General features: G+C 50.5%; 1 protein-coding gene across 8 annotated transcripts in view; it reads right to left on the reverse strand.

The window, feature by feature from the left end:
* The window catches only part of DOT1L (DOT1 like histone lysine methyltransferase), a 68,716-nt gene extending 50,583 nt beyond the window's left edge, over window positions 1–18,133 (reverse strand). For 5 of the 8 annotated variants that reach the window (XR_010616810.1, XM_065699627.1, XM_065699628.1 and 2 more), the window contains exons 1-2: window positions 17,769–18,132; window positions 1,055–1,098 (exon numbers count right to left, since the gene is read on the reverse strand). Coding sequence is in view for 5 of the 8 variants with exons in the window: in XM_065699627.1 (XP_065555699.1) it covers window positions 1,055–1,098; window positions 17,769–17,849 (125 nt within the window). In the remaining 3 variants the exon portion in view is untranslated. Of the gene's footprint in view, window positions 1–1,054; window positions 1,099–14,784; window positions 14,818–17,212; window positions 17,252–17,768 lie in introns of those variants that run through there. The other 3 variants (XM_065699623.1, XM_065699624.1, XM_065699626.1) reach the window with 3 other exon arrangements.
* Window positions 18,134–23,310: the final 5,177 nt, after the last annotated feature.

Genomic DNA, 23,310 nt, shown 5'->3' on the forward strand with positions numbered 1-23,310 from the left:
AAAATGTTAGGGCTCTACTCTCCACAAGTTTTTTTCTCTTGAATTATAGGAATAGGCACTCAACAGCCCATCATCTGTCACTGGCTTGAAGACACAAATGCAGATACCTCTTTGCACTCTTTTACCCACCGCTTTCATAACCACACAGCAGTTACTTTGCAAAGGCAGCATGAAAGCCCTCTAACACATTGTGTGCACCGCAATCAGGCTTAAACCATGGTTGTGAAACATTCCTTTGGCCCAACTGCCTGTGCTGGGAAATGCTCAGACTTCCTACTCTTCATATTAGTCTTTCACCTTTATCCTCCCACTTTCCCTGCATTGGTCCAACTCTACCAGCAGAATGAAGAGGAGGACATCATTCCCAAATAATGTAAATTCCTCAGTGCTGCAACTTCACAGCAACAAGAGGAAAGGAAACAGTTGGGAAGAGGATATGCAAGACCATAGAATCATAGAATAGTTAGGGTTGCAAAGGACCTCAAGATCATCCAGTTCCAACCCCCCTGCCATGGGCAGGGACACCTCACACTAAACCATCCCACCCAAGGCTTCAGCCAACCTGGCCTTGAACACTGCCAGGGATGGAGCACTCACAACCTCCCTGGGCAACCGATTCCAGTGCCTCACCACCCTAACAGGAAAGAATTTCCTCCTTATAGCCAATCTAAACTTCCCCTGTTTCAGTTTGAACCCGTTACCCCTTATCCTGTCACTACAACTTAACCACAACTTAACACATCATGCCAATGATGTTTTCTTAACCCTGCTTTTCTCGAGATCAAGTACAGACTGCCACAAGCACCAAAGCTGAGTATCACTACTCATTTTTAACCCTGTTCAAAAGAGCATAGAATATGGCAAATTAAAACAACGTCCACTTGACATGGAGATTTGCATTGCAACAATATCAATTCAACTCAAAATAATTTAGAGCTGTTAATTTACAATTATAACTGCTGCCCTCCTTTATAACTTGTCTCAAGATACCCAGGCACTGGGAAGCAGCAAGACAGAGGGAAGGGTTCTAGCCACGTCTGTCTTGAACACTTACCGAATTGTCTCAATAATTTCGTGAGCAGCATCATGGTGTTTGTCCTGAAATAGAAAGAAAAGATGTTTTCAAAGAGACATCTTTGTGCTTTACCCCAACATTACAAGAATCACAATCCCTTCAAGAGTACACGTGGTGAGCGTACTAGCAAAGGAGGCTTTGATTGCCACCCAGGCCATTAAACCCATCAACTGATCCCTCTCACAAAAATATAAGGCCTAATGAAATACATTTCTCAAGTTTCTATGGACTAGCAGAAGATTTACATGAAGCAACTGTCATTCTACTGATTTCTTTGTCACTTCCCAAAATCAGGAATTGTGTAGCCGATACCCTTGGTAAGCAGTAGGCACTCAACTGCAAGTTCCACAAAGAACAGCTGATTTCATGGCCCTAGCATCTGGTACATGCTCCCATCTCCATATGGACACTAAGATTCTAGCACAGGGAATGGCTTTCTAAAATAAAGCATCAAAGAAACAGTGGGAGTGAAGATCAGTGTAGGAAGAAACACCCTCACAGCACACACACACACACACACACACAAAGGAGGCCCACGTATGCAGAATAATGCAGCCCTTTTCACGACCTCAAACCCAAACCGCACATGCACAAGTCACATTCAGACTTGTGCATTACAAGTATATACCAGAGTGTGAGGCACAGCTCTGCTGACTTTCATTTGGGAGTTTACTCAGGAGCAACAGAAGCACAGTTAAGTTTGACACAAGCCATTCCCAACTCATGCTAATGAAGCCCTGGGAGCTGCAGGTAAGATATGCACCATGCCACAGAAAAATTGGAAGTTACAAGGGTTCTTGTATGTATTGTTGTATCCAGCTTGTGAAGCCTCAGTCACCAGACTCCATCTGCACAAAGCTGAGGTTGTGTTTAGGGACCCTGTTTCTTGTAGTGGCTTTGACTTTCTATTAGAAGTCCAGTATCTAAGGACCATCCAGAGCTAGAAGTGTAAAGGCACGGTCATTCTCAAATCACTTCCCTTGTCTTCTGCTGCAGAAATGTCATTTCTATAGAGTTACTGGGGAGAATTCCATAGCAAAGGGTGAGACAGGCAACAGAAAGCAGGGGAAGGAAGGGAATGGAAAAGAGAAACTCTAATGGACGTGGAATAGTTTGGATTGGAAGGAATCTTCAAAGCTCATCCAGTCCAATCCAACTGAAAAGAGCAGGGACATCTTCACCTACATCAGGCTGCCCAGAACCACATCCAGCCTGGCCTTGGATGTCTCCAGGGACAGTGCATCCATAATCTCTCCGGGCAAACTGTGCCAGTGTTTTACCACCCTCACTGTAAAGAATTTCTTCCCCACATCCAGCCTGAATGTCCCTCTTTCAGTTTAAAACCATCACTCCTCCTCCTACCACAACAAGCCCTGACTGAAAGTCTCTCTCCATCTTTCTTACAGAAAAGAACTTCCATTCTTCCATTTAAGAACTGAAAGGCTCCAATAAAGGTGTCCCTGGAGTTTTCTCTTCTCCAGGCTGAACAAGCCCAGCTCTCTCAGCCTTTCCTCACAGGAGAGGTGCTCCATCCATCTCATCATTTTTACGGCCCTTCTCTGGACCCCCTCCAACAGGTCCATGTCTTTCCTGTACTGAGGACTCCAGAACTGGTGACAGAAAACAGCTGGGAGTATATCCCTCTTCAAGACATACAAGGACATGATAAAAGTCAAATTGAAGCCTTTTCCATCAGTATCACAGCTTTCACATTCGATGAGGAAACAGATTTCTCCTTGTATAATCAGTTTATATAGTTGGGATCAGCCAGTCTTCTAGTTCTCATTCTGAGCAACACAGCCCTTTAGATACCCGATTAAAAATCTCATGACAGAGAGGGACAGGAAGGCAAACATTTCTGAAGTCTGCCATATTAAAGGTGGGAAGGAACCTATTTGATTAGGAACAGCTTTTATTTTCAGAATGCAAAGCCCCTGTATCGAGGAGTCACAAGAGAGACTAATGAAAAAAATCACAGAATCCCAAACCGGTTTGGGTTGGAAGGGACCTTAAAGCTCATCCAGTTCCAATCTCCTGCCACCGGCAGGGACACCTTCCACTAGAGCAGAAAACCAAAACATTGCAGTTACTATATCCAAAAGGAGGAACAGCCAACGTAAAAGCAGTGAGGACACGCAGGATCGAATGCAGGCAGCTGGGTGTTAACCTTGGTGCCGTTTCATACCAACATGCCAATGCCATCTGTCGCAAACCACGCAGAACACACCTGGGGCTGCGCTTGCTCCAGTCTCCAGTGTTCACTCAGGATGTGGGCTGGGACAGCCCAAAGCCAACAGAAACCAACAGCACCAATAAACTCCCCCAGCTGAAGCTCAGACCGCCAGGTAAGTAATTCTAACACGAAATCTTGGCCTAGAAAAGAGGGGAGCAACTGAGCTAAACTCTGCTCCTCACCATCAGCACACATCTAGGAGAAAAAGCAGACAGGAGAGGACTTCTCTTTCTTTTCATTTAACTGTGAAGTATAAAACTACCCCAAGACAGGGGCTCATCCATAAACATCCCCTATAAATCTTCATGTTTCGCTACACACACAATTATCACAGTAGAAACCCCTTGGGCTGATCCAGCTCTCCCAGTAAACTGTGCTCCTGTATAGTAAGAATCTGCTTTATCAACATAAGCACATTATACCGGAAAAGTGAATTCATGCTTATTCTGGCATAACCGTTTTCTCTGAAGAAGTTATATTCTTCACTGATGGTATTGGACAGTTTCAGTGCTTGCAGAACACACAGAGAAACCCCTTGTCCTATAGAGCTCATGAAAACGCCCCATAAACAGCCCAAGCTGCTTAATCAGCAGATTCCTTTGTCTTGGGTCAAAAGTGAAAAAGGAATGTAAAAAAAATAAGAATAAATCCCAATGCACATTTTCAGATCATCCCATTTAAGCAAGTGGATTTATTAACACAACCTCATGTGGAAATTCGAGCCAGAAAGGGCCTTTCCAAGTTTAGTTTGTGTCATTATCCAGGAATAATGAAGTTGAAAACAGTTCCACATTTACTGCTGCTAAACTTCTCATGTTGAAACACTTACAAAGTTTACAGTACTCTATAACATACTCTATAACATACTTTGTCCTAGTAGACAGGCTCCCAAGATCTCATGCAAGTCATTTCTCCAAAGCCGACACAGCCATGGAAAATGGAGGGGGAAAAAGGGGGAAAGGGATCTAAAGGAAACGCAGAGCAGTTTCCCCTTCTTTAGAGAAGCTTTTAGTCCCATTTCAACATTATGGTTGGAAGATTTAATAAGGAAAGGCATTAAATAGCACCAGTCATCACATCTGTATTCATGCAATTGTTTATGACGCTGATATAGTCTTCAGCAACTCAAAACACAAGTTCAATAGAAACCTCACCAAAACCACAGACCCTGCTCCCACCAGCATCGGCCTTTGTCCAGCATCCTTTCAAGCAGATGCACTGGGTTTGGCCAGACACGCAACTGAGCTCAGTGAAGCAGCTTTAACCTGAAGCCTTTTACAGCCCCATGGGTGAACACTGAAACCAGCAGGCTGGGAAGGACTGGTGGCAATTGCTGATGGCTCTGCTGCAATCACAGCACTCTGACAAACCTACACCCGACTCAGCCAACAAAGCACACTCAGAGATCATAGGCTTGGGTTGGAAGAGACCTTGAAGCTCATCCAGTTCCAACCCCTGCCACGGGCAGGGACCCCTTCCACTGGAGCAGCTTGCTCCAAGCTCCTGTGTCCAACCTGGCCTTGAGCACTGCCAGGGATGGGGCAGCCACAGCTTCTCTGGGCACCCTGTGCCAGCGCCTCAGCACCCTCACAGGGAAGAGCTTCTGCCTAAGATTTAGTAAAGATGGCCTCAAGCTTCTCAAATTCAGACATGTTTTTGGGGTTTAGGGGCCTTGAAGGTTGGGGTTTTTTTCCCTTTTTCAGGCTGCAGGGACCAACACCAACATGCCAGCTACACCTCTAACACAGGCAGGTCATACAAAGCCTGTTGCATTATACTTCAGCAAACAGGGACCCATGAGAGCACAGCTTTACACTGTATCTGCATCCGTACTCATAGTGCTTTGTCAGTAAAATATCCTGGTAAAGAGCCTCCTACAAACAGCCTGGCTATCAATCATGAGAAACTGTGCAGAAGCCTTTTGGATGAGTCTCAAGGAGCGTATCTAGTCTGTCTGCAGTCACGAGACGATGCCACAGTACTCTGTCATGGAGTTCCATTCATCCTCCAACTCTGCTCCAAGCTCTTCTCCCACCCTCCTCCCTTACACACTGATGCGAAGCATACTACGTGCTGCTCGTTGGCCTGGCTGTACTTCTGCAATGTTCTTGTATTTATGTAGTCTGAGAGGCCCTTGGAATCTTTTGAGCTACATAAATGGAATCTATTTCATGAGACAAGACCTTATCTCTTTAATGTGGTCTATGCACTAAGTATTTAAAGTAAAAAGTTGCAGTCTGCAGTAATTATTGAGAATACCTAAAGCTATTCCTAGCAAGTTTATCTATATGAAAAAAGCTAAACACACATTAAAAGCTGGTTCTTGCAGTTCGTTCTCTCAAGCTGAACTTTATAATAAGGAGTTCTTATTTTCAACCTAAAAGTTCAATTTAAAATTGAAACGTGAGCTCCCAGAGAAAGTTCAATACTTTTTGCCAAGACATCTCCTTGGGAAAATGATGGAAAGAAAGCAGACATTTTTCCAAAAGTCACTTACAAGGGAATCCAATTTTCTATGGAAAACAGTGGAGAAGAGTCAGCCAGAACAACTGAACAGCTTCACAGTTCCGATTCTTACACCAGATTTCTCCACTCACATGTTACTACAACTCTAATCACAGGAGTTAGGAGTTTGAAGCCAGGAACACACCCACTGCTATTACCTGCAGTACACTAGTGCCCAGAAGCCCTACCAGCATGCACGACTCCTGGTACACGCCGTGCCAAGCAGAGAGAGTCCTCCTGCAGAGATCAACAAGCTGCATTTGCAGTTTGGCCCCTTAGGACATGGAAATTAGGCCAAATTTTAGGAGTTTGGGCTTTTCCTTCTCCTCTTCTGAATAAGTTTCCCATCCCGACTGGTCTCAGTGAGGACCTTTTCCTGCAGTTTAGGCTCAGCTCTCTGATTACAGGGGGATAAGGAGGAGAAGCAAAGACTGGATAATTAACATCTCCGCATGCTTCAGCGTTCAAGTCAGACCATGCTCTCTGTACAAGAGGCATTTTGTATCTCGCAGCTATCAGAATCCTACACATGGTTTTAAAGGCCAAATCAGACCTTTCCAAAAGCTCGTTCCAAATACGTATTTTCATGCAATCATTACCATTATTCTGATACCATTCTGTATTCTAGTACTGTATCCTAAACTCTCAGGTGTATTTGTACAGGACTAGTTATCCCACAATGCAGCAATTCAAATCTAACCTAAAGCAACAGATTTAAACATTATGTTTCTTCCTCAGACAGAAAGAACTTGTTCAATTAAATTGGGCAGCCGTCATTGCCTGAAGCAAGGAACAACACCCTAGTGCCCCTTCCAAATTTACATCTTTTTCTATTTAGGTCTTTCTTAGGAAACCATGCTTATCCTTGGGGATAAGTCATTTGGAGTCTGTGGGGTGATCACTGTATTTCTAAACTTCATTTTCCTACATGCAAAGTGGAATCCTTGTGAGATCCAATCCATCTACAGAATAAAGGCAGCAAAAAGCCCAAACCTGAGAGGAAAACAAAAGGTTTGGAAATCTCAATGCAGTCTTGTAAAACAGCAACGCAGCTCATGCCCCTGCGATGAGCAGCTCTCACAGCTCCATACACAGAATGTATGACCCCTTTACCCACTCTTCATAGAAAGGAACATTTTTGTGTGCAGCTTTGACTGCCCACAACTAAACTGTCCCGCAGCAAAAGCAATTCTTCCCTTTGCAGGGTCAGCTGGGTGTTTGACCACACTTCCTCCCCCTAAATCAGGCCCGGTGACCAAAGCAGGAATGTGCAGACAAACTGCAGGCAAGGGTTTGCAAAGCAGGATGAAGAGATCTCCCACCGGCCATCACCTGAATCCCAGCAAGTCCCGGGCAACAAACCCTCCAACAAGCTAGTTACAAATAAACCAATGGCAACACTCATGTACCTTTTGATGAATGCCTTTAGATACTGTTCTACCTCCAACACTTCAACCATGTAGCGATGGCTCCTAAGTACAAGCATGGATCCACTCAAGTATTAACAGAAGGCATTTTGATTTGCCAGTCTATTTAACTCACAAAAGAAAAGGGGTCAGTCTCACTATCCCCTGGTTTTAAAGAACAGCTTGGTTGCCTCTCATGGCAGCTCTCTCCCCAGGCAGTTATCCATAAATCCAAAGGAGAGGATGTTACAGCTGGAGACAAGATGGTTAGCAGAGATCAAAAAGATGGATTAGGAAAAGCCAATCAATCTTGCAGAAGGCAAGTGGGACAAGCGCCTCTTTAATGTCCCCTCAGTTTCCTCCATCTGTGGAGGATGATAAGCATTTCTCTAGACACCCAGAAAGGCAACATGAGCTGCTGCAGCTTCCCCACAGGAATCACAGAAGCATGCAGCATCCTGCATGGCACATGGATGCCCTCTCACAACTGCTGCCTTCAGCCTAGCAAAAGTCTGCATTCCTCCTACCCCAGGGTTTCACTTCATTTACACCTTGTCTAGGAAGATTCCCCACTACCAGCTTCTACACCCAGTGCATGTCCATGTTCAATACACCTACAAACAGTGGTTGACAAGAGCTTATGGAAAGCCAAAACCAAAGCACTTCCAGCTGCTATAGCAGCAAAGAGCTGCCTGCAGGCCAGCTGAACAAAGGGAGAGATCTCAAACCCTGCAGTCCTGCCTTAAATCACTTCACATTTTAGGGCCTTTGCCTTGTGCCCAAATGCTAGTTATGCTTTGAGTAAGGAAAAGGCAAAGTGCTCTGTGCAAGATTTCATGCTGTATAGCTAGACTTCATTTAGTCTCACCAGATTTTATTCCAAGTCAAGCTTGTGTGATTCAGCTTCCACAGCAATAACCAAAGCACAAGCTATCTTATCAAGTGAGACAAGGACCAAAAGTCTTCTTTGAAGCACTCAATTACTGTTGTTCCTTTTATCAAGAAAGTACAAGGCCATTCACAAGCATGCATATATATTAGCATGTCTAAAAAGAGATACCCTGCAGAGAACAGCTTGTGTCCATTCTTTTCCTCCCAACCTCAAGAGAAGTGGCAAGGGAAGCAAGAGCCACCAAAGTGCATTTCAAAACCCATCTCCCACACAGCCAAAAGAGCTGAGGAGTTGGATGCAGTTTCAGTATTTCCTAAGTTTACTGTCACACAAGCCTAGGTGGAAAACACAGAGGGCACTATGGCCTCCTTATTGGCTACAGATGGATTTTTAAAGGGAAAACAGGTTTGGCCAGAGAACCAAAATATACTAAAAGTGTTAACAAAGGAAACGGGGATTAGAAAAGAAGATCCAAACAGTAATCCTTCAACAGCACTTGTAGACAAGACAGTTGTGGATGCGGTTGCAACAGAAACTCACACTTTCACTGGGATATCTAAACCACAATAAAACCGTTTTGCCTCTCCACACAGCAATTCCAACTGTTGCTACGGACACTGCACAAATGGAAGAGCCAACAGTTCCCATGCTAGCACGTAGGAGGGGCTGTGTAAACATATTAACATGCAGTCACTCTGCAGGAGTGTCTAAGGCAACATCCACATGGACCACTTACAGCGGGATGACCCACTGGCTTCAGTCTGTGTAACTCAGACATAGCCCAGACATAAGAAGTAGTTCTGTTACACAAAAAGACAGCCTAGTTACAGAAGGTGCCAAATGAAGGACTCCAGCGTGTGCTTGCTCTGGGACAGGGCAGGCTGCCGGGCTTTCCCTTCACTCGACCAGCATCTCACAGACAGTTCAAGCCAATGCAGCTGCCTGCTGCCCTAAAAGCCACCTCCTGCGCTGGGCCAGCAGTGCCTATGCACACACACAGCAATGCCAGGGAAGGCTTAAGCTAAAATTAAGCCTTTTTGGAGTTTTGGCTTAGCTAGCTTTCCGTTCACCCCATGCCAGTGTACACGCTGCTATAGGCTGAGGGCAGCTTAGACTCAACAGCAAGCGGACAGAGATGGCAGGAGCTATTGCTACTTGCGCAAGTACCAGTTTGAGATTTTCACCTAACACACACCACCACCTGTGTTAATAAAGAAATAACCCTCTCATGCAGCAATAACTGGAGAGTTGGGGCAGCAGAAAACAGCCACACACATGCCAGAAACAAACCTTTATGTGAAACCTAAGCAAAGGGTTACTGCTGGTAGAAACGAATACCCTGTCCCAGAACTGCTGCTGTTGAAAGCAGCTCCCATCTCGCTAAATCCTGGAGTTTTCCCACTCCTTGTTGGGTGGAAGGGAGGAAACTCCTCAGTCAGGTTTGCTCTCTGAATGGCTGGACCTCACCTCCTGCAAGGACAACTGGCCAGTCAAAGGGAAGCATCCAAGATAACATCATCTTAAGCATCCACTTTACATCCTGTAAAGATAACTCAGTCTTGGACAGCCCAGAAATGCAGCTCCTGCTTAACATGCAAATATTCTACATAACAGAAGTCCTTGTACTCTTCCTGAAGCTCAGTGAGCTCCTATTTTGTTAGGTACAAAAGAAGAATATGAATGATTACAACCTTTCCCCTCAAAGCTTTAACTTGCAGAGCTGATGCAAGCTACATCCAGTGTGGACTCTGAGCAGCATACACGACCTTCCAAGTGCCAACCATTTCGAAAAGCTTCCATTTAAAAGGTCTCTGAACTACCCTGCAATATTACAATGTATTCCTCATATGTTGCAGATGAGGACTGGTTCTAATAAGCAGGGAGGGAAGCCAAGGTGGGATCAATGCAGGCTCCAGGCCCCAGCTCCAGAGGGTCAGGGGCCACCCTGCCCAGCATCTCATCTGCTAACGCCCAACAGACACGCCAACATGAGCGAATCACCTGCAACCCCACGGAGATCCAGCTGAGGAATGAAAAAACCAGCTTAAAAGCTCAAGCTTTTTAGAATTTCAGAAATATATGCTATCAAACACTAATAATATTACAAAGTTTTAAGAAGCAAATGACAAATTCATGCCAACGCCTCAGCAAACTGCCCTTCACACTCCACAGAAAATATCAGAAAGTTTCTCAAATCACAGAAACTGTGTTAAAACCCATTAATTTTTACTACAATTTATTTAGAGCCTTCTGTAGTGCTTTGGCTTTTTCAAGTTCCCAATGCCTCATCTAGCTGTCTTCAATAATTCCTTACATTTTCCATTTATCACTAAATGTTCTGCCAGTGTGGACTTTTAGGAAACCCTCATTCATTCATGAAATGAAACAAAACCAAATACTCAGAACAGGAACTTTTCTGTTATTCATAGATCTGCTCCTATCTATGAAGCCATCGTTTCCTGCTGTAAAACATACTCAACCCTCTTCCTATGCTCTAAAAATAGCAACCTACTCAATTTGATATCTATAGCAGCATGTGGCCAAGATCATCATATATCGTTTTATTTCTTGTTCCTCTTCAGAGTTTGTTCTGTCTTCTCTTTAATACTTACTACAAAAGTAAATATATTATGGTCACGATTCCTTATATGAACAACTTTTGCTCCTGCAGATCCTTCTGTTAGGAAGGAGAGAATAAGTGAAGTGAAAATACCTTATATATGCTGAGAAACTTCAAGATTATCAATGTGATAAATACACTGTAAGGGACAGAAAAGCACCCCACCTTTGCTCCCTGTCTTGATCACTACAGTAGAAACCTTTAATCAGGAAGCCAAAGGTTAACTCAAAGCAGGAAATAAAAAAGCAAGGCAGTATGAAAGGGGAAGAAGAAAGGGGGAAGAGTACAGAAGTAGACATATGGATGTCTGGGGAGAAGGGTGATTAAATTTCCCATAAATCTCACATACCAAGAGGTAAGATATTTTGCCTAAATTCCCAGGAGGAACACAATTCAGTCACATATCTGAGACTTGAAAGGGTAACCATCTCCATATATATTAAGGCTGCCATGAAGGACAAGAGTTGGAGTTGCATGTGATGGCATGGATTTCCCTTGGCACACTAAAAGCTTTCAATGCTGTGTCCGCCTGTAACTGATGGGTGAATTTTAGGTAGATAAATTTGAATTGCCTGAGCTGGAACTTTGGCCAGGACGGGAACATTAATCCTCACTCATCTGCTGATAGAAAAGAAAAGAACAAAAAAGCAATCTTCACCAGCTCCTCTGCCCTTCCAACAGTTACCTTTCAGGTAATTGAGTTATATGAGGAAATAAAGCCCACTGTGGTGCTAAGATGCAACACAGGAGAACAACTTTTTCTCTTCATACAGAAATACCAGGAATAAAACGTGTGTTGACTGCACTCCTGCTTTATATTGTATCCAACGGCCAGAGCTTTGAACAAAAGCCAGTCTGAAAACTGCGCAAGTACTGATTGCCACTCATGGCAAGTTATACTTCAAAGGGTAAAGCCCAGAAGAAAACTGCTCCTCTGTAATATCACATACTGCACACTTAAATGCTGTATGGTTACAGTCTTCCTCACCTTGCCAGGCCACCTCACCTCCCAGCAGCATATTGCTGGGTTCCCTTTGGCATGCAGGAAAACAGAAAGGGATAGAAAAACCGATGCAACTGTGCCAGCTCTGTCATTTGCTTCTGTTTATTTGCTGGGCAGCAGCAAAACCCAAGTACTTCTGAAATGACCGAGTCAATTATTTCTCAGTTTTACATTATTCACTCTTCCTACTCCATGGGTTTTTAGAACTGGGTGTTGAGAAATCGGAAGTCCCCTCATGTTCTCAAACCTTCTTCTTCACTAGAGAAGTTTCTATAAGTAATTAGTCATCCCCACAAACATTTCCCAACAAGCTGCATTGACAGCATCTATTAAACCAGAGAAAATCCCCTAACCTCTGCTACCGCTGAAGAATTTCTGGGCAATTACTCAGGGTGTGAGGAGGTTTTGCCTGGCAAAGTCAGCTCAAAACAGTTTCCTCCGCTCGCCACCCCCTTCTTTGTACCGGCGCTGCTGCTGCCCTGGGAAGGCGGCATGAGTCAGATTACAGAGCAGGGTGGAGGGGGGGCCGCTCTGAAAACACTGGAACATTTCTTTCCAGCCCAGATATTTCCAGCGATGCAGTTCCCAGAGCCACCCCACACACAGCTTCTCAACAGAGGAGCTGCAGGCACCCCACCTTCTTCCTCCAGCACAAACCACCCGCACGTGCGAAACGTGAAACTGTTTTCCATCGGCTCATCCCACCGGAGGGTAATGGTGTATGTAGTAAGGAAGGGCTGGATTTGCGCAGGGAAAACAGGGAGAGCAAGTGGCTGGGGCAAGGACCACCCTCAGCAGCACCCTGTGTCTCCAGCAGGTTGGTACAACACTGAAGGGACCAATTTAGGACCTCCCTAAATTGATCTTACCATACTATGCTATGGCACTGAACTCCAGCAGCGGCTCCCATACCTACTTTACCATCTGAGAAGTCAAAACTCACTGGCAGAAAACCAGTAAGCTGAGTGACCCAGTAAAGCTGTATGACACACACACAAAGCATTACATTCTTAACCAAGGTTTGTTATTCATCTCTACCACTGATCTTTCATTTCAGAGCTGACACTCCCCACTGGGCTGTGATTTTCATTATCACTGCCTGTCCTTGAGCTCTTCGTGCACAGCGCATTCCTTTGGTGACAGAATGGTATCAGCTCTATCACCAACCATGGAGATAGGAAAAACCCCACACCACCCACACTGCACCCTTCCACCTGTACAAAGTCCAGTACTAGCCAGCTTGTGGCTCATCACTCAGCAGCAGGCACCCACACATACACCTCTCCCACAGCTGAGAGCAATGCGTCAATAAGCCAATGAGGATTTTTTTGCCATTACAGCCAAGTGGAAAGTCAGCAGCAGAGAGGAGGAACACAGACATATCAATGAATTATTCAAGCCAGACTTATTGTCACAGTTGCTAATTTGGAGGCTTAAGCTTCAGCAGCTCACAGCAGAGGTACCTGCACAAAGCACAGCCAGGACTGTCCCCTCCTGGGACAGTCAAGATGCTGAGATGTCCGGGCTGGAAGATGGAAACAAAACTGGCACATAATCCTACTGGGATGCACTGGGGTTTGCCCATCACCAGCCTGGGCACAAGAGGAGCTCCCAGCCACTATCACAGTGCGGACACTGAGCCCTTACAAGTCAAACAGGAAGGGGGAAAACACACACAAAACCCCAACACATGGAGGTCTGCAGTTATCTTCGAGGGGAATGCTATTCAGCAGGCGAACAACGGGAATGCCTACCAGGCAAAGAGAGCAAGGCAAGACAGGCAGATGTTTAAATCTGAAACTTGAAAGGACTTGCACACTATTTAACATGACAGGCAGCGAGTCATGCATAGCCATCCATGGGGTGAAGGACACAGTGGCACAACAGCATACACCACTCAAAGCCAGCACCAGTGCCACCCTCCTCTCATCACCTGGCTGTACCTCCCCTTTGTCCCCTGTCTGTGAGGGCTGACACTTCCTTTGATCACTCTACACACCCTGTCAGTGCTAGTCCATAGGAGAGGTGGTCACGGTGTCCTCTGACCGATGCACGTGCTGCCAGAAAACAGGCTTTTCCACATTCACAAGCTCCTCCATCACACCAGGGCGCAGTTTAGCAAACACCAATGTGGGTGACAATCATCAGCCTCAGCAGGTCTGAAGCCTCCTGCTGCTCAGGTCTGTGTGCGTGGAGGCCCTCGCTGGTGCCAGGGTCTAGCAGCAGAACTGTGGCACACCAGACTGGGACTCATCCAGATTAAAAATCATAAGAACTAAAAAAAAATCCAAACAAAAGCACCAAAAAACCACCTCCCCACACACGCCTTTTTCATAGAATCCCAGCCCGGTTTGGGTTGGAAGGGACCTTCAAGCTCATCCACTTCCAACCACTGCCACAGGCAGGGACCCCTTCCACTAGAGATGTGTGGTTTCCCCACACACGGAGTGGGCTGGGACTTCTTCAGCAGGAACAGTTGTCAGGAGTTCAAAGTACACCCTCAGACTCCTCACAGATTAGGCAGAACTTACGGTGTGAAAAGTCCCCATGTTCAAACCTAATAAATGTTCAGGTTTAACTATAGTAAAAAGTCAAAGACAAGAAAATGAACCAATTTAAGGACAACTCTCTGGAATAAACCTAAACATCTGCAAGTCGCAGAACTACTTCCATCAGACCTAAGGAGTAAGTGCCAAGTTGTGCCTATCAATACTTGAAGTATGACTACAAATGCCATCCCCTATTAGCATTAGCCTATTTAAGACCACCTAGACCCATTAACTCTGCTTGCTCACCCATGTGAGGACATAACATACTTCCTTTATCCAGGCCTGTAGCTCACCCAATACCAAAATTCAGGTTTCTAATGCAATACCAGTGGTCTCTGATAACCCAACACAAGCAGAAGATGGGGCAGGTATGTGGGAGTCAAGGAGTTAAACAGCACACAAAGGAATAAACTCACTTCGGCTCTGATTAAGCAGGGCACTCATAAAAACAGAGGTCAACATCAGAAAATATTTTGTGAGTCATGAGGAGAGATTACTCACCGTGCACTATTCAACTTACTCATCACAGTGTGCTACGGACAGAACTGCTCACCATGTATTCATTAGGAAACCGTGGCCTTTCCTTTGAGACAGGGAGAAGGCGGGGGAAAGAGTCATACTTTCAGTTTTGTATGTAAGCCAGTGGGAGGCTGGATCTGCAACACCAATGCTCTCTCCTCCCACGGCCCTAATTAGACTCGTAGGGAAATACATGTTTCACATCAGCCTCCCAGGCTCTTTTAGCATCCCAACAAGCAGCAGTTTGTCAGCACAGCTATTATGCAAACTCAGCAGTCTGAAGAGACCCCACTTTTCCTATTATACCTGAAATAAGCAGCAGTCCTGCAATAAATGATGTTATTAATCCAGGCTCCCATTAATACAAGACATTAGACCCACAGCCTTTTATGCAGCAATACAAACGCTGCTAATTTAAGATGTAGTAAGAGCATAAAAATAGCCAAGTTACTCAATGCAGGGTTACATCACACGGAGGTGCTCATCAGGCAGCAGCCTACAACCCCACTCAGCCTCTGATGTTGGGAAAGATAATTCCCAGCCATTCCTGGCACCCACACCAAAAATAATTAGCCAGGACTGTGAGCTTCCCCTCCCCTTGCTCTCCAGCTCTCTCTGGAAAACAGATCTCATAGCAAACAACAGGAAGCAGCACGAATAAATAAATAAATGCTAAATAGAACTACTTGAAGTGGATTTCCTTCTCCCCCACCTGGTATCCCACCTTGCTTCTTAGGAAGCCAGAAGCAGACGGAGTGGTGAAACTAAGAAATGTTCTGCTTACGTCAAACAGAGCTGAGCTCTAAAACCACAACGGTACATAGAGCCTGCTGCCAGCTCAAGGCTGAGCCAAGGAGGGAAAGAAACTCTTCAGTTAACGGAGCACAATGTCAGGAGGCCAAATGCTGCCGTGCACCAAGAGGAGTTCCCAACACTCCAGAGTTCATGTGCTGCTCCAAAGGCCGGAGCTGCAAGCAGCACACGTGTGTGTGTGTGTGTGTGTGTGTGTGTGTGTGTATGCATGCCCATGCACGCAAGTGCACGCTTCTCTAAGGTGCAGCATGATTTTTTCCCCAACACTGCCAGGATGGAATATTGATCCGCTCCAAATGAACCATCCCCTCCTGTGGAAATATTCACAGCACGGAGAGGCCGGTTTCATGGCAGGATGTTCGGGTTGCGCGGGGTATTTCTTCACACACACAGGCAGCACGTGTGGATGAGCACCCCTGCCCGCTGCATTTCTCAGGAAAGGAAATCTATGTAGTCTGCCATCTTCAGAACCGGCTGCTCAAGTTTCCCCAGAATTAACTCAATCCTTATTTCCCATGCTGCAAACAGCATTAAAATGCACATTTGAAGGAGGGGCGGAGGTTGGTTTGGTTCAGGTTATTTTTTTTAAGCCTGTAGGAAGTTTTCTGAATATAAATAAACCCATTCCTTCCAGATCCATCCCTAACCTGTGTAATCTTCCACCTATACCTCACACAACCTGCTCGGAGACACCAAGTCAATATTTGGCCACATGAAGTAAAACTGAACCGGCCATCGTTATACTTTCAGTTTCTGTCAATTTAAGCAGAGCGCGCGCCCGGGAACGCACACACACGAATGACAGAGCTGCCCAAACAGGAAAGGCTGCGTTAACCAGTGGTGTCGGAGGCTCCATCGGGAGCAGCCGATGAAAATAGCACACCAGCGTCCATGGAGGATGTTTTGGAAACCACGGATACAGCAACAGCACCAAGAGGCAGGCAGCAGATACAAACACGCAGCCATCTCCCCCTGCCACAAGCCCTAGATTTGTAATCAGCCGCATACAAGCGCGTTCCGGCTGCCAAGCGTGGTCCAAGATCAGCAGTATCGCCTGCCCCAGCCTGTGTGTCCCAGCACATTCTCCGCGTGAAGCAGCACACGTACGAGCGAGCAAAGCCTGGAACACAACAATCAGCAGCACGCAGGCCAAGTGCAATATAGACACAGAGCGATTTTCCCCTTTACAAACTGTCCTCAGAGGTGCTACACGCAGTCGGGGGGGGGGGGGGAAACTGGTCAAGGATTGGCACGAACCCTACACACACACGCACACAAACCCCAGCCTCTCAAGCCTTTCACCTCCGTGAGATGGTCCCTAATCTGAACACGGACATTGTTATCAAGGTCACACATCTCCCCCCCAGGGCTCAGGAGAGGCAGGGAAAAGTCAGGCAAGTTAGGATAAAAACCCCAGCGCTCGGCAGCTAAAGAGGGACAAGTGACATTTTATTCGGAAGCACGAGGATTACGGCTGACTGGAATTCTGGTCAGCAGGAATACAAGAGGAGCTGCAAGGGCACTCGCTGGAGGGAGGCGTTAAGCAGCAGCACCGACCCCTCTAACCCGCACCAAAGGCAGAGCCCTGCTCCCCTACCCACAATTAACGCTCCTCCTCTGCCCGCTGCCACTCGGGGACCGGGTCTGGGGGTCCTGGAGCACGCCGAGGCACCGGTAATTCCGTTCGCCAGCCAGAGAGCCCTCCGCTTCCCGGCAGCTCCGGTTCTTACCCGGTTACGCGAGCCGGGCTCAGGAAAACACGAAAACTTTTCATTAACCAGTCCTCCTCCTCCCCGCCCTTAACTTTAGTCAACCAATTATAAAAAGAAATTGGGGATTTGACTTGCAGGCGAGCGGCGGCTCCGCGGGCCGGCAGCCCGGCAGCCCCTCACCCTCCGGCCCGCGGCGGCTCCCGCCTGGGAAGCGCTACCGGATAAATAACGCGGATGCCTGCCGCTCGCAGGAAGCATCAAACGCGTGGATCGGCCGCTGACAGGGAGCGCTCGGGGAGCCGCGGCGGGCCGCCGGGCAAGGAGAACGGGCTGCGGCCGGGACCCGGGGGCTCAGCGGGGCCGCCGCGGGGGTCCGGGCCCGGCGAGCGGGCGGCGCTGACAGGGGCGCGGGGCAGGTGCCGGTGGCGGGGCCATACTCACGTAGACGGGCAACGGCCAGGGGTAGACGGCGGGCTCGGCTCCCACGGGCGACTTCAGCCGGAGCTCCAGCCTCTCGCCCATGTCGGCAGCCGGAGGAGAAGGAGGAGGCGGCGACGGCCCCGCACCATGCTAGAGGGGCCGGCCGGGGTGGGGTGTGGCGGCCGGGCCCGGCCGGGGGCGTGTGCGGGGAGCGGCGGTGGTGAGGGGGGGGGGGGGGGGGGGGGAGGCAGGGCCGGTGCCGGTGCGGGCGGGGGCGCGCGCTGCCCTCGCCTCCCTCTATTGTCGTTGGCGGCTCGCGGGGCTCCCCGGCGCCGCCGCCATCTTGGGCCGGCGTGAGGCGAAGCACAATGAAGGCGCCGGGGCCGGGCCGGGCCCGACGGACGCGACAGACGCGGGGAGGAGGGGGGGGGGGGGGGGGGTGGGGGGGGTGCGGGGGGCGCGGCCTCGCGCTCCCTCCCTCCCCCTGTCCTCAGCTGCCCTCCCCGCGCGCGCCGTGTGCGGGGTACGGCGGGGGGGGGGGGGGGGGGCAATGCGGGACCGCGCGTGACGCGCACGCGGTGGTGAACGGTGCGCGTGCGGCCGCGCACGGCCCCGGGTGTGCGTGTGCAAGGGCCCGTGTGTGCGTGTGCAAGGCCCCAAGTGACCGCGCATGGCCCTGGGTGTGCGTGTGCAAGGGCCCGCGTGTGCGTGTGCAAGGGCCCGTGTGTGCGTGTGCAAAGCCCCGAGTGACAGCACACGGCCCCATGTGTGCGTGTGCAAGGGCCCGTGTGACAGCGCACGGCCCCGTGTGTGCGTGTGCAAGGCCCCGTGTGTGCGTGTGCAAGGCGCCCTGTGACACGCACAGCCCCGTGTGTGCAAGGCTCCCTGTGAGAGCACACGGCCCCGTGTGCGTGCAAGGCCGCTGTGTGATGGCTCCTTGCTGGTGCCCAGCGCCCGTGTGCGGGTGCAAGGCCGGAGCCTGTGTGTGAGAGCGCAGCGTGTGCGCAGTTCACCAGCGCAACGGAACGAGCCCGCGTGGCTGCTGGTGCGAGGTGCGCGCCTTGCACAGTGCCACCAGGTCGGGGGGAAGGCACTGGGGTTGGGTGTGGGTGCCACGGCGTTCCTGTGGGTTCCCATTACACACAGGTGAGTGTGCCCGGCCCCACACGACTCCGAGGAGGAGCTTTCCTGGGATGGGGCATCGTGGATCCATGGCCTTGCACTGAGGAGCATCCCTGCGTGTGCCCCCATGCACCATCCGTCAGCTGCAAGCACCAGTGCAGGTGCTGCCCTGCTGCAAGAGGAGCAGTGGTGGGCAGGGAGTTGTCGGGTGGCAGCTACACCTTACCGCAGGGTGTAACCTGGCAGGACACTACGTGCTGCACCTCATGGTGGTGGGGTGGGTGCACTGCCCAGGAACTGTGACACCACCCTGCATCCCTGCACTGTCCTGAATGACAGCGCTTTGCATCTCTATAGGTGCCAAGCACTGGCCCCGGGACAAGCCATTGTGGTTTGCATGTCTTTAGGTGCCCAGCTGGGAGCCCAGTGATAAAATCAGGGCAGAGCTTGTTCCCCTGGAGCTTTTTTGGTGCTAATTCCCCTTAAGTGGGGACATGGGATTCAGGGACACCTGGGTGCTCTGCCACCCTGCCCTGGGGTGCAGGCACTGCCACCCTCCTGCTGCTCAAGGAGCCCTGGGGCGCTGTCCCCATGTCCCCATGCATGGTGGGGCCCCAGCACTAAGGGTGCTTCCCAAAATGAGCTATGGCTTCCGAGCTGCAGTGGGTGACGAGGGAGTCCCACCCGCTGGTGACACAGGGGTCACCTTGCCCCACGCTGCACCTTGGCAAAGGGGCAGTGAGTGCACCCCAACAGACAGCAATGGCTCGGCACGTACCCACAGAGCACCAGGGAGTCCTGAGGGGTGCACGCGCGGGATCCCTCCTGAGAAATACCCATCCCAAAGGCAGGGCCATGACAAAGGTGGGAGCAGGACCTGAGGCGTTGCGGTCATCACATCACAGAATCATGGAATGGGTTGGGTTGGAAGGGACCTTAAAGCTCCTCCAGCTCCAACCCCTGCCCCGGGCAGGGACCCCTTCCACTGGAGCAGCTTGCTCCAAGCCCCTGTGTCCAACCTGGCCTTGAGCACTGCCAGGGATGGGGCAGCCACAGCTTCTCTGGGCACCCTGTGCCAGCGCCTCAGCACCCTCGCAGGGAAGAGCTTCTGCCTAAGAGCTCAGCTCAGTCTCCCCCAGGCCTCCCTGCGGAAGGGGCAATGGAAGGGCCCTGATGTCCGATCACATCCTGCATCCCTGGGGCTGTGGGCAGCAAACCCACTGTGGAACCCGCACAGGGAGCTCCTGCCCCCATGGCATCACCAGCTGCAAACACCAGGGAGGTTGGGGGCCGCCTGCTCCGGAGCCAGGCTTCAGCCCATACCTCGGTGCGATCGCATCCGCTCTCCTCCTGCGCCGGGCTGCGGCTCCAGAACCAGGCATCTGCAAAGCGCTTCGGGATCCTGCTCCCTTGGTTACGCGCAGAGACACCGAGATTCGGGCTGAGAGCTGCATCCTGGAGGTGCCACGTGCCGGAGCAGGAGCTTTCCGGGTGAGTCTGGTGCGTTACTGAGCGCCTCTATTGACTGAGAGGTCGGTGCCTCCAGCTGGGGCACGGAGCCCTTCACTGGAGCCCTGCGATGCGTCCCTGCTCCTGTCCCCACGGCACGTGGCTCCCTCATGCAGAAACGCCTCCGAATCTGGGTCCGAACTCAGCCCCTCTCCTCTTCGTATCCTTCCCCCCCCGTAAATGTCCATACATGCAGAAAGCTCCGTAGCTAGCAATGCTTTTCTAAAGAAAACACTAAAATCATCAAGTCAGCAGCGCTTAAACTGCTCTGACGGCCTCTTAAATAATCAATTCATCTTTAATTAGCTTACCACAAAAATTCCATTAAATTTAAATAAATAGACATGGCAGGAGTTCTCCGAGGCACAGCAGGCTCCGTTTAAAGAATTCTCTTTGAGTTCGTTAGGTTGGTCTTTAATCAGTTTGTCGTCAAAGTCCTTGTGTGGCCCAAGCAGGCTCCTGGGCTGCTAATAAAGAGCAATTGAAGCTAAGAGAGTTTCCCGGATGGAGCCAGCCCGTGCCTGGCCATGTGGCTGCAGCGTGTGCATGGGTGCCAGCACTGATGTCCTTTGGTGGGCAGGTTGGGTTTGGAAGTCCTGCCCTCACCAAGAGAGCCTTTTTTCACTCATTTCTCTGAGCTTTCCAGCCGGGAGAAGAGAGGGAAGTGAGCAGGGCAAGGCCTTGTTTCCTGCCGGCTCAGTGAGCTCGAGTGGTCCCCAGGAGATGGGAGCAGCCCCCTGAGAGATGGGGGCCGCTCTGTCCCCAGCTCTGGGGTTCTCATTTTCGGGGTCATTCAACTGGGGCAATTCAGAGCTGAATCTGGAGTCCTTCCTGCATCCCACTGCTCCTGCATCCCGCTGCTGCTCCCACAGAGCCCAGGGACCCCAGGGCAGGCAGCAAGTGGAACGGGGATCCTGGCTCCTGTGGGTATGGGGGGCAGAGGGAAGGCAATGATGCACCCAGGGCATATTACACAAGTGGTGCTCCAAGCTTGCCCTGCCCAAGTCACATGCAAAGGCACCTCCAGAGCTCATTCCCATTTGGAGCTGTGGGATCAGATCCCTGCAGGGGTGCATTAATACGCTCGTGAGTGATCAACAGTGCGAGGGCTTGGTGGGATGGGGGCCAGTGTCAAGGTGCCCATTGGCTGCTCCAGAAACTCACCTTTCCAGCGCCCTCTCATCCCAAGTATTGACCCAATGGAGTTGACAAGAACACACCAGAACACACAATGGGTTAATGCAAGTCTGTTCCCTTCACATGAAACACTCCAGCTGGAGCCCCTGGAGCAGTGGGGCAGGATGCTGGTGGTCCATAGCCCCAGGGGATGGGGTCAGCTCCCTGCTGTGATGCCGCAGCCCTGCAGAAGCCTCCTCCCATTGTGGTGCCCACATCTTGCCGTTTATTTCTCCTTTGGGCTCTCCTGGGACAGGGCTGCTGGTGCCCTTGGTGGGACGTGGCTTTTCCTTCTCTCCCCCTGGAGCCTGGAGCGTGGCCAAGCTCTGTTCACTGTTTCGTGGCAGGACCAATAAAACCCAGGCTCTGCAAACGGCTCCCGTTGCACAGCTCCTTTCAGGGGGCAGTTTTAACCCCAGCTGGAATCGCAGGTCTCAGTCCTTCAGCCTCCCGATGAAACAAGGACACCACAAACACGAGCCTGGCCCTGCAGAGCTCCCCTTCCCCTCCTTGCTCAATGGCTCACGTGCCTGTTTTAATTTGCCGGGGTCAATCCTGCATCGCACCCAGGAGCTCCCTTCCACATGATGGAGCAGCATCTGTCCTCTCCATCTGTCCCAGCGCCTCCTTGGGCCAAATCTCCCCAGGGATGCTCCGGCTGCAGTTGCCACAACAACAAAATGCTGCAACAGTTTCCTCTCCGGAAGCAGAAGCAGCACTGACATCAGCACCAGGGATGATGGCAAGAGGTGCAGGACAAAGCCCTTTGTGGTTGTGAATGACCCCAGTCTGGTCCTGGAAACCGTTTGAGCCCAGTTTGGGGGCTTTCCCCCCCATCAAGACATGGCTGCTGGAGCCACCCTCACCCAGGGATGGGAGCACTGTTGCTGGACATGAGGAGCCAGACACCCACATTCCCTAGGGAGCAAGATGGAATGAGCCAGGGGGACTGTGACCCTGCTGCCTGCTCAGCCCCACGGAGCCAGACCCAAACCCCACCGCGGTTAACACTGGAACAAGCCCACACTGATCGCACCTCAGCGTGGCCGGTGCGCGGTGCCCTGCAGCGCTGCTCCCCTCATGCGATGGCTCCAGCACTTACCCCTGGGGTCCCCACTGCCGGGCCGTGGGGCACCCGCTGCTGCGCCCGTGGGTGCTGCGGCTGCCTCGGCACAGGGGTGCTCGGGGCGATGCTGTTAACTTCAGTAGGGGACAAAGGCGCTGCAGGGCTGGGGACGAGGGCACCGCGGCAGCCGCACGTGCTCTGCGGGGCAGGAGCAGGCGAACGCAGCCGCAGCGCCTGAATGGGCCCTTGTCCCCGCAGCCCTGCCTGGCCCCGTGCCTGCTCCGTGCCTGGCCCCCGGTGACACCGCCTGCCCCTGCATCACAGTCCAGCCAGCGCCAACACACAGCACCCATCCCCAAACACGGCACCCATCACCGAACATGGGCACCCATCCCCAAACATGGGCACCCATCCCCAAACATGGGCACCCATCCCCAAACATGGCACCCATCACCGAACATGGGCACCCATCCCCAAACATGGGCACCCATTCCCAAACATGGGCACCCATCCCCAAACATGGGCACCCATCCCCAAACACGGGCACCCATCCCCAAACATGGGCACCCATCACCGAACATGGGCACCCATCCCTAAACACGGGCACCCATCCCCAAACATGGGCACCCATCCCCAAACATGGGCACCCATCACCAAATATGGGCACCCATCCCCAAACACGGGCACCCA

This window comes from Lathamus discolor, chromosome 21 (assembly GCF_037157495.1).
Source record: "Lathamus discolor isolate bLatDis1 chromosome 21, bLatDis1.hap1, whole genome shotgun sequence".
Taxonomy (NCBI): domain Eukaryota; kingdom Metazoa; phylum Chordata; class Aves; order Psittaciformes; family Psittacidae; genus Lathamus; species Lathamus discolor.